The sequence below is a fragment of the Brienomyrus brachyistius genome, chromosome 25 (assembly GCF_023856365.1).
Source record: "Brienomyrus brachyistius isolate T26 chromosome 25, BBRACH_0.4, whole genome shotgun sequence".
NCBI classification, from domain to species: domain Eukaryota; kingdom Metazoa; phylum Chordata; class Actinopteri; order Osteoglossiformes; family Mormyridae; genus Brienomyrus; species Brienomyrus brachyistius.
The window spans coordinates 11,906,537-11,919,698 of NC_064557.1; the positions used below are offsets into that span (position 1 = coordinate 11,906,537).

At 52.1% G+C, this 13,162-nt stretch overlaps 2 protein-coding genes across 10 annotated transcripts; both read right to left on the reverse strand.

Moving 5' to 3' along the window:
* Nucleotides 1–61: 61 nt before the first annotated feature.
* vps37a (VPS37A subunit of ESCRT-I) lies at nucleotides 62–4,104 on the reverse strand. The gene is made up of 12 exons (XM_048995873.1): nucleotides 3,652–4,104; nucleotides 3,349–3,423; nucleotides 3,113–3,230; nucleotides 2,885–2,985; nucleotides 2,435–2,648; nucleotides 2,206–2,276; nucleotides 1,976–2,103; nucleotides 1,291–1,349; nucleotides 1,095–1,163; nucleotides 826–969; nucleotides 405–515; nucleotides 62–334 (listed from the first exon to the last, which is right to left on the reverse strand). Exons 1-11 carry the CDS (start codon nucleotides 3,759–3,761, stop codon nucleotides 435–437), a joined length of 1,170 nt encoding a protein of 389 aa, XP_048851830.1. The 5' UTR covers nucleotides 3,762–4,104; the 3' UTR covers nucleotides 62–334; nucleotides 405–434.
* A 1,236-nt stretch (nucleotides 4,105–5,340) lies between these two features.
* Nucleotides 5,341–13,134, reverse strand: LOC125720433 (palmitoyltransferase ZDHHC2-like). 9 transcript variants are annotated; one of them, XR_007385454.1, is made up of 13 exons: nucleotides 12,916–13,133; nucleotides 11,191–11,217; nucleotides 10,414–10,508; nucleotides 10,140–10,260; nucleotides 9,941–10,010; nucleotides 9,612–9,644; nucleotides 9,225–9,345; nucleotides 8,931–9,063; nucleotides 8,420–8,546; nucleotides 8,237–8,329; nucleotides 7,970–8,088; nucleotides 6,212–7,177; nucleotides 5,341–5,755 (listed from the first exon to the last, which is right to left on the reverse strand). XR_007385454.1 is itself a non-coding variant. In XM_048995875.1 (13 exons), the coding sequence occupies exons 1-12, from the start codon at nucleotides 13,040–13,042 to the stop codon at nucleotides 7,585–7,587; spliced, it is 1,107 nt and encodes a 368-aa protein (XP_048851832.1). In that variant the 5' UTR covers nucleotides 13,043–13,133; the 3' UTR covers nucleotides 5,341–7,177; nucleotides 7,551–7,584. The 9 variants fall into 9 exon arrangements, 3 of the variants coding, with proteins under 3 accessions (XP_048851832.1, XP_048851831.1, XP_048851833.1); XR_007385453.1 differs by having other exon boundaries at nucleotides 5,341–6,008; XR_007385452.1 differs by having other exon boundaries at nucleotides 5,341–6,040.
* Nucleotides 13,135–13,162: the final 28 nt, after the last annotated feature.

Sequence of the window (13,162 nt, forward strand, 5' to 3'; positions counted from 1 at the left end):
AGGTCGCCCTCGGTGGCGGCTACAGGCCACGCGATTGAGCTTATAGAAAAATGCATCGCTGAACGATTTTCATGATTTATTAGCTAACAAATGAAATAACATATAATACACTGTCTGATCATAATAAAGTCTATTATTAACAGAACTTGTACAGTTTGTCTCACGGGCAGGACAGCATAAACACAGTCAGAGCGAGGTCTCCCAAAGCTGGCCAAAGATGTGGCTCCTCCACACGGCCAGCGGTGAGTGCGGCTCCACTATGCGGTCAGCAGGGGGGCGTGGCTCCTCTACGTGGCGGCCGGGCTGGGCGGGTCTGGCTTGGCCACACCCATACCTGAGGGCAGACGGGCAGTTAGGGCCGGCGTGGCTGGGGGCGTGGCCTGAGCCCAGGCTGGGGTACCTACCTCAGTAAGAGAGAAAGCAGGACTGGGGGGCTAGTGGGCACTGTGGAGGGAGCCTGGCGAGTTGATGGACTGCTGCAGCTTTTCCTCTTTGGCTCTCCTGCAGTGACAGAGCTGGGGAACAGAAATCCGGCAGCCGTTACCCACGGCCAGAGTGTGACAACCCAAACCCGGCCCTAACCATAACCATAATAATAAATACAAGGCATCTAGAATTTTACTTTTTTGAGGTTTGTATTGTAAGGACCGGAAAAATGTCCCCATAAGCTAAAAAATACATTTATCACATTGTGAACGTTTGGTCCCTACAATGTGGTAAAACACAAACCCAGAGTCACACACAGAGACAGATTCATGCAGACGCACACACAAATACAGGCGGACGCATACAGACAGATTCATGCAGACGCAGACGACGCCTTACCGTCCTCTTCTCCATGAAGCTCGCCAGGAAGTCATCGATGTCGGTCTTGCGTTCCAGGAAGTGCTCAGCTGTCTCCTCGGATTCCTCCTCGGCCTGGTGGGCCGCCACCTTGAGTCGGGCCTGCAGGGCGCTTAGGCTGCAGCTCTGGGGGAGAGGGGCACAGCTTAGCACACATGGGGCGTCTAGAGAACGTTTAACCTAACACCTTTCAGGACCGGGGGTAGGTTTGGGTTGGGCCCCCCCCCTCCATCACGCACCCTGAGCCTCACCTCGCTGAGCTCGTGTTGCCGTTGCATCTTGACCTCAAAGGCTGACTTCATCTGCGTGAGATGCTCGTACTGACGGCACGGGAGACAGCAGGACAGGAAGTCAGCGCCCTTCGCGGTCACCCCTACCCTCTGGCAGACAGCGGGAGTGCTGGGCCCTCGTTTGGGATGGGCCCCTTGGCCCCCTACTGGCGCTTACCTTCTGCAGCATCTCCTGCCTCTTCCCTTCCAGCTGGGGCTCCAGCAGCAGGTTCTTCTCTGTGAGGTAGGCAGAGGGACAGAGAGAAAGACAGTGAGGGAGACAGAGGGAGAGACAGGCAGGCAGAGGGAAAAAGAGAGGGAGACACACACACACACAGAGGCAGACAGAGAGAGAGGCAGACCAACAGAAAGAGATACAGGCAGGCAGAGAGAAAGAGACAAGCAGGTAGATAGAAAGACAGGCAAGCAGAGAGAGACACAGAGAGAGAGAGACAGGCAGGCAGAGGGAAAAAGAGAGAGAGACACACACACAGAGGCAGACAGAGAGAGAGGCAGACCAACAGAAAGAGATACAGGCAGGCAGAGAGAAAGAGACAAGCAGGTAGATAGAAAGACAGGCAAGCAGAGAGAGACACAGAGAGAGAGAGAGACAGGCAGGCAGAGGGAAAAAGAGAGAGAGACACACACACAGAGGCAGACAGAGAGAGAGAGGCAGACCAACAGAAAGAGATACAGGCAGGCAGAGAGAAAGAGACAAGCAGGTAGATAGAAAGACAGGCAAGCAGAGAGAGACAGAGAGAGAGACAGGCAGGCAGAGAGAGAGAAGCAGACAGACAGCTTTTCAGGGTGGAGGAGTGAGGATATCGGCACCCACATGTGACTTCACGGCATGCCCTACTCACTGGCTATGTCCACGATGCCGGTGACCAACTCTTCCTTATCCGAGATGACCTGCTTGAGCTGTGGCAGCCGCATGAAGAAATCGAGCAGAAGGTCCTCCTGCTCGCTCATCTCCTTCAGGCGGGCCGCACTGCCCAGGGCAAGTCAGTGTGGTCACACGATCACCTTTACTGCGTGGTCACATCACTTTTTTTGCTAATGACAGCCCAGGAAAACGTTGTGCGATCCTTACCTCATTTCCGACAGCTCTGGGAACATTTCAGGAATTTCGGGCATCTTGTACAGGTGACCGTTTAAGCCTGCCTGCAGCACAGCACAGGGGGAGAGGCCAGGCATCAAATGACAGAGATAGACTAATTATTTATGTATAACAGTCATTTCAGCACATGCATGCATGAGCGCTGACCCAGCATGACCTACATGGTGCAGCCTGGATCGCCCACGATGCCGGAGACGGATACCTGCGTGTCAGCTGTGGGCACGGGCACAGGCAGCCCCGTGATGAGGCCGTAGGCAGGTGCGGCGGCCCGGGCGGCCGCATGGGGCTCTGTCCCCAGGTGGGGGACGGGTGCAGGGGCCACGGGCCGTGCCGAGCTGTCCTGGAGTGGGAATGCCGGGATGTAATGGAAGCCTTGGGGGGTGGCGTATGGCATCCCTGGGGGCTTGTACATGCCACTGAGACACAGAAGCAGAGAGGGCAGGAGAAATGAGGCAGGCATAAGAGAGAGCTGTCACTGGGGGGCATGAGAGAGAGCAGTCAGGCTCCAGCTTCTCTCTCTTGCCCCCGGCTGACGGTCTAATGAATAACCTCACACTGCCGGTTTGGGCTGTTGGGTGGTCAGGCTGAGGCTGGGAAGAGTGCAGAACAGAAAAGAAAGGTGGGAGAGGAGGAGCTCCGCCCACACACTCACTAGGGAAAGCTGCTAGGACCCGACGTCACCACGGGCGGATTCTTCCATAACTCATCCAGAAGTCCCTGTATGGTTTTCCCCAAATCGGAGTGCATTCCGAACTGAAAAAGGAACAACAGCATCGTAGCTTAAAATCCACAGCATCATCCCTCAGCTCCCACTACCTGATCCAGCCCGCCGATCAGATATCATGACTGCTTCTGCTCCAGCACGATGGGATGCACTCACGTTGGTTATGAGGGGACTGGTCACCATGGTGCCACTGGTGGCATCCACTAGGTGATGACACACCGGGGGGAAGACACTGACGACGGGCTTCTCCTGCGGAAACTGGGGTGGGAGCAAGCTGAAGGGACGGGTGGGGAAAAAGGCAGTGATCTAATCAATTTGTACACCCGGAAAAAACACTGGGAAAGATGGCTGAGAAGTGCGACTAGGGGCCACAGCTCGCGGCAGGTACCCACATGTTAACGTTGATGGTGGTGTTGTTGACTGTGAAGGGTATTCTGTACTCCACATCTTTCTGGATCTCGGCGATGCTGTGGACACACAGACGCGAGCGCGCGATCAGCGGTAAGTCACACGCACACCGTATCATATCCAGTTCACGGGGATTTCCCACAGTAAAGTCTGGTCGCCAGGGAAGGATTCGTATTAATGACAGTGACAATTTCAAATGTAGCGGCAGAGGTAAGAGGCGAGCAGAGCCGACGGCCGGATGGATAATACGTGGTAATGCTTTAATCTGGGCCCGGGGCCGAGCTCACCTGGAGTGGGCAGCCCTCAGCGACTCGATCTGCCGCTGTCGCTGCTGTTGCAGGCTGGTGAGAGGCGGTAGCGGCCCAGAGCCTTTGGAAAAGGGGAAAATCCAGTTCATCCTCTCCCGACGGAGCCCGACGGCTGGCTGAAGACTTAGCGGTGAGCCTCGACAGGGGAGTCCGGCATGGAGCAGGAACCGTGTCGACGATGGGATTAGCCGGATAGCCGACGTTAGCACGCGGAAAGCCTACGAGCTACTCGGTGACAGGTCCATTCTACGGCGCAGGACTTCCCGTCGGTACTCCCTCTAACCAAGACGCTGCTTCGGAAGCCCTACTGTCATTTACAGTGCGTTAAAACTGTCAGACGCGAAGAGCCTAACACCTGAGAACAATGTAAAGCGAAAACAAGCAGCGTATACGTCAGTGGTCACAGGAGCGAGCACGTCGAGCGTGCGCGTCAGCGGTCACGGGGCTGCGCATCACCTACTAGCTTTGTACGTCACGTGTTACTAACCAGACATTCCACGACTTAAAAAGTATTTTTTAAAATGAATTAAATATACGGGGTGGCATGGTGGTGCAGTGGTTAGCACTGTTGCCTCACACCTCTGGGACCTGGGTTCGAGTCTCCGCCTGGGTCACATGTGTGTGGAGTTTGCATGTTCTCCCCGTGTCGTCGTGGGGTTTCCTCCGGGTACTCCGGTTTCCCCCCACAGTCCAAAAACATGCTGAGGCTAATTGGAATCACTGAATTGCCCATAGGTGTGCATGTGTGAGTGAATGGTGTGTGAGTGTGCCCTGCGATGGGCTGGCCCCCCATCCTGGGTTGTTCCCTGCCTCGTGCCCATTGCTTCCGGGATAGGCTCCGGACCCCCCGCGACCCAGTAGGATAAGCGGTTTGGAAAATGGATGGATGGATGGAATTAAATATACGTATTCCCGGGTGTTGAATATCTTCATACTGGAAGTGTAAATGTATACGAGGGTTTACGCTCATATGATATATTAAATTACTTGTGAGTTAATGGCATGTCATATTGCCAACTTTGGTCAGCTTGCTGGCATAATATTTTCTATTGGTGACAAGTCTTCACACACATGCACACGCATTTACATATATTTAACAGTTTTATTACCTTGTGAATAGTCTGTAAGGTTTGCAAAATGCCTCAACGCTTTTGATGCAGCTAATTTTAGCTTCATAATGGAATAATTTACATTTGCTGTGAGATTTCTTGTGTGGGTGTGAGAATCTGAAAGCGTGAGTGTCATGCCAGATGCGTAAATTGGCAACACAGGATTGTGTTCTTCACATAATAATCCCGCTTTAAAATAACATATCCACTGACGAACAGCGTGTCACTCACTGAGGAACAGCCCAAGTTGATAACTGTTTATTAATTATGGGATCTCTGCGATTATATAAGTAACACCTAGATGGCGCCAACGTATTGAATTTGTCTTTCGGGCGAAAGCCGGGGCTTCACTTGTTTAAAGCCCCATTTAAAGTGCCTGTCTGCGTACCGGCTGCATGATCGGTTCCGCGCATGCGCCGCCATGTTGCTGCACGATCGGTCCCACGAAATGCTTTACGGCAGACAGCTCGTTTACGGACCTGCACATAACAGACGAATTATAGGCAAACTTTAAAGCTCCCTCTATCTATCTATGTACACACACACACTGAACAAACAGTAAAATTTCAAACTGTAAAATTATATATTGAACGTTTAGATTTAAAATACATTGACCATTATGAAACATAGATCGTGGAAGAAATATATGAATAGGACTTTTTTTGGTGCCACTTTACAAAAAGGCTACCCATATAAAGAGTTTATGAATGGTTTATAATCTGGTTATTAATTATGTTGTAACATTTTGTAAATTAATAGACAATTTTAAACAAGTTTCTTTTTACTACCATTTACAAGTGGCAAAAGGGAGCCTTATTGTAAAATGGTACCTTTTTTTGTCAAACATGTCACACCGATAAACTACACATTGAAAACTTGTGAAACTGATAAAGTACATGCTTCTTTGTTCATTGTGCATGTGTCAACCCAACCAGAAATGGCCTGAGAAGGACGGGGCCTGAGAAGGGCAGGGCCTGAGAGCGGTGGGGCCATATAACAGCAGGGCCTGAGAGCGGTGGGGCCTGAGGGTTGCAGGCCTGAGAGCGATGGGGCCATATAACAGCAGGGCCTGAGAGCGGTGGGGCCTGAGGGTTGCAGGCCTGAGAGCGGTGGGGCCATATAACAGCAGGGCCTGAGAGCGGTGGGGCCTGAGGGTTGCAGGCCTGAGAGCGATGGGGCCATATAACAGCAGGGCCTGAGAGCGGTGGGGCCATATAACAGCAGGGCCTGAGAGCGGTGGGGCCATATAACAGCAGGGCCTGAGAGCGGTGGGGCCATATAACAGCAGGGCCTGAGAGCGGTGGGGCCATATAACAGCAGGGCCTGAGGGTTGCAGACCTGAGAGCGATGGGGCTTTGAGCAACAGGGCCTTCGGGTTGCAGGCCTGAGAGCGATGGGGCTTTGAGCAGCAGGGCCTGAGGGTTGCAGACCTGAGAGCGGTGGGGCTTTGAGCAGCAGGGCCTGAGAGCAGTGGGGCCTGAGGGTTGCAGGCCTGAGAGCGATGGGGCTTTGAGCAGCAGGGCCTGAGGGTTGCAGGCCTGAGAGTGGTAGAGCTTAAGAGTGGTGTTAAGAGTCTGCAGCAGTATATTATTGCATAAACTTGGTCCAAAAGCCTGAAAGGCTGCTCGGGAGGAAATATGACAAGTTCTTAGGTGTTAATAACCTGTCCTGCCTGGTGAATAACTCCCATATATAACATGACTTTGCACGCCTTAATACTCCGCAGTGTTTATCTGAGTTAGTCACTGAAGAAGGCATTATGCCGAAACGTGTCTGTGCGCAGACTTATAATAAAATCGTATTGAAGCAAAATGCAACCTCTTTTTGTTATACTTGATTGACTCTCTTATTGCGGTCCAGCACTCTGACAATTATGTTATAGTACTAGGAGTGAAATAAATGTCAAATAAAGATTGGTTCAGCAAGTAATTGCTGTCACAGGCAACTGAAGCTTTTTGAAAGCAGTTTATGGGTAAACTTGCGAAACCCAGGATGTTACACATGTTAGTGTGACATACTTTCGCGGTTTAAAAACACATTATCATCAGACCCGTCTCCAGGGCTTCTTGCATCCTCACAGCATCCTGAAGTCCAAGCAATTTCCAAGACCTGGAAGCAGTCATTCCACCTGCCTGCCCACTATGTGTAGCCAGACCATCGTGGGTCAAGCCAAAAATAAGCAAACACACATGAGCACATACGCTTCCTGACTCCATGTGATCCACAACAGCCAGTCTGTGGTACTGGAGAGGAAGGAAGGAAAAAAGATCGAATGAGCTTCTTGAGTTGTCACCAAAACAACGACAACATGCTCTCATTGGTGCAGGCGTCAAGTCAGTGCGGGTCAATAGGAGACTCCTTCTGGTTGGCTGGTTCTTCTCCAGTGTTCTCCAACCCTGGAAAATCAGAGGGTTAGACACCCTTTATCCTCCACCTTGTTTTACAAAACAAAACAGCAGCAAGTTGTTTGTTTGGACATAATATGGGTGTAATTTGTTTGGACAAAAAAGCTGGAACAGCAGAGCCGATTGTTATTCTGCTCTGACTAGAAACGGAATTAAACACAGGGCCCCAAAATGGACCCAGCGTTGGGCTTCTATGATTCTATGGCCTTTTCTGTCCCTAAAGTTACACAACCCACAGCCTAAGACCTTTACCTCGAATCATGTGACTTGTACAATGGTGTGGTGACATGACCTCCTTGCTACTGCAATAACACTATTAATGGAACAGGAACATCTAGCTAGTCCCAGGCCAGGGAGCCCTAACCTGCACTCCTGGGTCTGAGAGCCCCTTGTTTGGCCTAGGCCTCATCCTCGGTCACCACCGTAGGAAGGCTTGCTTCTGCAATACAAAATGGGGGGATGGGTGGAGTTTACATGAGCTGAGCTGTTTTTAGAGGAGGTCATGTTAAGAAGCAGTACCGCTCCCATGAATGCAATGTATTGTCACTATTCAAAGAGAGCAGTCCCATGCCAGCTCGGTCCTGTGACTGGGCGGCTGTCTGATGGTGTGCCTGTTATCAGTGGTGTGCTGGTCCACCAGTTACATTCAAAATGTACATGATAAAAGCTGCATTACAGCACGGTGCGGCCTTTCACTGTGACGACAGGAAGTCCCAGGGGACCAAAGGATGATGGCGGTGTGCTGCAGAGGTGCGGCAGAAAGTGAGCAGCACCATGGCATACCTCCCCTGTCACTCGAGCTCCTCTGGCCTTCACCCGCGTCCCAGGCAGGCTCACCCCCCATCAGCCATGTTTGCGACTCCCGCAGCGGCTTGGTGGGAAAGGGGCGGGTCCTGCCAGGCCTGCCAATCAACGGAACAACACTCACCACACTGGCCGAGATCTCGGGGACAGATAGGTCACCTGACAGGATGTTTACCAGCCTCCCTTCATGTGTGCCAGTCCTTCCTGTAATCCCTCTGCTGGCCCAGGCTGGGATTGCGCCCTTACCGCATGCTGGGTTGGTGTGGAGCAGCCGGGGAGGATGACAGCTCAGGATCCTGGGTGACCAGGCAGGTCGGGAAGGAGCAGCCATCACCAAGGCTATGGGCAGAGGATCACCATGGAAACACCGTCGGGGTGGTGATGGAGCTGATTGGTCTGGCACAACATGGGCGGCGCCCTCCCCCTCACCTGGAGAAGATGGGTAGCGGCCAGTACCTCCTCTCATCTCCAAAGACCTGGCAGATGTTCTTGCTGACTCCTAGACTGAAACCATTCTTGTTGGGTCCGTGGTGAAACACCGGAGGCCGGAACGCCTCTAACAGCACAAGAAAAACAGCGTGAAGCAAATTTTTGCCGGCCAGATGAAATGTCATGTGCTCAATGGTATGGTTTTTGTGGGGCAGAGAGCGGGTTATGGGGGGGGGGGGGGGGACACCTTATTGGTCACTCGCCCCCCCCCCCCCCCCCAATTAAAATCAAATAGACATTAAGCCTCAGACTCATATGAAGCTATGCATATGAAGGCTTTACTTTGCAAATGTTAGCAAACAAAACTAAACCCTCTCAGTTCAGCAAATCTAAAAATTAATGGTGGCCTTTGAAAGCAGCAGATTACAGGGAGTTAGCAGAAAGATGCTGGCCTGGAATCTGCCCCGAGCCTGGGCTGGGGGGAGGGGGGAGGGGGGGGGGGGGCACTCACCCAGGGTGGAGCGGTTCCTACACACCAGCCAGCAGTGGTAGCCGAGCAGCGAGGACAAGCTGATGGAGAACATGGCCGCCGTGAAGAACAGGAACATGATGTGGAACTTGGCCTGGCTCTCTGGCAGGCTGTTCTGAGGAGACAAAAGCGGGTCAACGTGGGGCCCGAGGGGGCCGGGGTGGGGGGTGTGGATGCTAACAGAGAGGGTCACAGAGAAAGAGCCAAGCCTCTGCAATGTGATACAGTGTCACAAAGCTTTGGTCGTGCTACAGTCAAACACAGAGAGAAACTCACAGTCCAGAACTTGATGAAGTACTGCATGTCTGTGGCGGTGATGAAGACACAGTAGAGGAGTGAGTAGGCCAGAAAAAGCAGGAAGAACTTGTAGTTGGAGAAACCCACGCAGTTATTGACCCTGAGGAGAGAACAGAGAGAGTGTGTGTACGTCCCCTCCATTAGACCGGCATCCCCCCCATCCCCCCATGGTGTCCCTCTCCCTCATACATGACACCCCCACAGCAGGTCCCATCACCCCCTACCGTGAAGATGGATGGATATGTACGATTTCACAATATAAAACATGAGTTTATACAAAGACAAAAGTTTCATTCTTCCAAACGAAATTCGCAATCAAACTTAAGACATACAGTCTGTTGTGGTTCCATTTGGCGCCATGCTTACCAGGGACAGTGGTGATCCATCTTCAGGATGCACCTGGGCAAGAAGGGCAGCAAGAGATGCTGTTCACCAGTCAGTATGTCAACATTTAGCCCTCCACACATCCCTTTAGCGTCACACGACCTTGGCACCCACCCCCATCCAAGCTGGGACTGTACTCCTCCCTGGGGTCTGTGCTAGTCTGACATGTTACTTTGGGGTGTCTTGTGATCAGGAGTGATTCTGGCTGTGATTGTGATTGACAGCCCCAGCCACTGGGGGCAGGGCTAAAGTTTTCATCCTCCAATCATCACGTGCATGTCAATGACACATTCACAGAGGGGAGGCCCTACTTGTCACAGACGGAGCAGTGGTGGCATCGATCTGGCTTCACTAGCTGGCATCTATCGCAGTAACGAATGGCTGTGGGTGAAAGGCATTGTGGGAAAATCAGGGTTAGCGATGGTTTAGTTCAGGTTCTTTCCACGCTTCAACAGTCATTACAGGGCTGGAAGTGTGTAGTTTGGGAGGCGAGCATCAGAAGCCACTAACCTCCAGATGGCGTCCTGGTGTAGATGGGCAGATCTTTGGCGATCCTTCGCAGGAGCTCCTGCGTGGACACAGCCCGGTCCTCCCGCTCCAGGAGCTCCCTGTCAGCGTGGGACAGGTGGAACTGCAGGGCGAGGGGGACACAGGAACCCAAATCAGCGGGGGGGGGGGTATTCTTCACCTCCTGGGGGGCTGAGGAGCATTGGGGCAAAAATTTATATTTAATAGCTGGGACCCAAACTGCCTGGGTGACAGAGGGGGCCCTGTCCTCAGTCACCTCCTTCAGCGGTGTCATGGGGTTGGTGAAGATGGTCCTCCAGTACGCCCAGACGAACATGACCAGGACTACGTGGTAGGTCAGCAGGCAGCCCACTGTGGGACAGATGGAGAAGCTGAGCATGGTGTGTGTGTGTGTGTGGGGGGGGGGCAGAGGGAGATAGAATATGCTGGGAAGGCAATGTGTAGCATCAGCATTCCTGATAGCCGGGCATGGGAAGGGACAGGAATCTCAGGATTAGACAGGAAGTGCTGGATGGGACAGGAAGTGCTGGATGGGGCAGGAAAGGACAAGAAGCACTGAATGGTACAGAACAGGGCAGGCAGCACTTGAAGGGACCAGAAGGGACAGGAAGTGCTGGATCGGACAGGAATTACTGGACAGGACAGGTAGGAACAGGAAGCACTGGATGGGACAGGAAGCGCTGGAAAGGACAGGAAGGGGCAGGACACTCTGGAAGGGACAGGAAGCACTGGAAGGGACAGGAAATAGGTATACAGCCATAGTTGGCACAGGCAGGCCACTCAGGGTAGAATTAATGTTCTGTATGATTCACTTATACTCAGTGACATGAAAATGGCTTAAATTAAGACACAGGGGCTTAAGCCAGCTGAGGGGGCTGGTCACAATAATGGGAAAAGAGGCTGTGACAGCTGGATGTTACATCACATCCTGTCAGTGAGCTGGATGTTACATCACATCCTGTCAGTGAGCTGGATGTTACATCACATCCTGTCGGTGAGCAGCACGATTCATTCAGGGTTAATCTGAACATACCCTTTTCCCCGAGATTCTCGATAGACTCTGAAAGACAGGAAAGGCAAACAGGAGAGTCAGGAACAGGAAACACTTTTACTATAGTACAGGTACAGTCACAATGTATGACAGTAAGGTCATTGTACAGTTACAGTGTGGGCACTACGGTCATCATACATGACTGTATGGTCACTGTACAGTCAGGGTGCAGTCACTTTACAGTCATACTGCCTGACTGGATGGTTACTGTACAGTCACAGTGCATGACTGTATGGTCACTGTGCAGTCAAGGTACAGTATGGATGACAATGCGTGAGTGTATGGTCACTGTACAGTAATTGCCTGGTCACTCAGAGACCAAGCGCCCCAAACCTGCTCAAAGAAATGTGCTATCCCATATAGCCGGCCATGCTACGAGCTGCGGTTCATGCCGAGACCTGCTCCCTGCAGCCCCTGAGTCCAGCACAAAGAAAGCATTCTCCTCTTTCGGCTTCGGAGGTGAAGTCCTGCCTCCTACAAATAGCCGGATGCTGAGCGTTTGCAGAAAGAACTCCATTTCAGGGACAGTGAAGCTTTAGGCCATCAACCGCACAGTTATCCGAGGTCATATCAGAGTCCATTTCACTCAGATGCCGCATAAATAAAGGGATGGCAGCTGAGCAGGGGAGGGTCGCGGGGCCACGGACGGCCTGAGCCGGGCGGTGGCGCACAGCGCTATTAAACGCCCGTAAATAATTAAAGAGTGCAGCCGGGCAGGCTGAGGCACATGCGGAGCTGCTTGTGGGAAGATGGCTTATGGGGCTGAGCTTTTCACAAGAGTCGAACTGCGAAACTTCCTCAAACCTAGAGGGGAACATGACCTCCAGGCCAAAGAGGGACGCCTGTGCATTCCGCTGTCAACTGCCGCACACTGCCCTCTCGAAGAAGGTGTCAAGTTGAGGGGGGTGTGACGGCGAGGGCAGGCCGCGCAGGCGCGCTGAGGGGGCCGGACTCTCCCCCTCCAAAAGCGGTTTGTCTGCGGGCGCGAATGGAGCGACGCGACCGGGGGAGCTGTCATCAAACAGTCGGCGCTTTTCGCAACTATCCGCGGCCATTAACTCACTGTGTCGTGCTGATTTGGCTTCTCAAAAATGCTAAAATAAAAGCAGTTACTAAAGATTAAAGACATGGAGCGACAACGTGACATAATTACATATAATATGCAAGTTTGTCAGCTTACAGTCACCAGATCATAAATGTAAGCATTACTCTGTATATGATTACGAAAAATACATAATGTAATATATAATTTACAACTAAGAAGATACTATTTACTAGAACAGATATATTAAACGTGGAACAACTACAAACAAACCCAATCCGCCCGCGTCGACATGTCCGGTTATTATACCGTGACAACAGGGTAGCCCTGTCATTTAAGTTAAAAAAAAAGTTTTTAATGCTTCTTACAATCGTAAATTAGTGTTTATTTTCCATTATGTGATAAAAGCACGTATTTTCCTTCCGGGACGAGTCTTGTCAGAGTGCCCCACTGACCGTCGCTTTTCTTCTATCTTATTTCCTTTACTTATCTCTGCGCCCCATCTCACCCGTATGACTGTAACGTTGATATTAATCTCGCCTCTCTTGGATAGAAAGTTTCGTCGGCGTTACATGCATGTTTATCAGAAGCGCTCACGAACTGGAAGCCCCGGCAGTTGCAGCTCGGATCCCGGAGAAGCGCCGATAGCAGCCCGGATCCCTTACCTACGCAGAGCTGAATCACATACGCGTAGTAGGACCAAGCCACGATTAGGGTGATGAAAAGCACGGGCACCCAGTACAAAACCCTTCGGAAGCCCGTCCTGATGCCGCCCGGGCCCCACGGCGCCATGTCCCGCCCGGATGGTGATCGCAGGCTGGTGCCGGAGCCTCTGAGGCTGCAGCAGCAGAGTAAAAACCCTGGACCGCCTCCTTCTCACCCGCACCGTGACGTCCGCAGGACGCCTTAGTG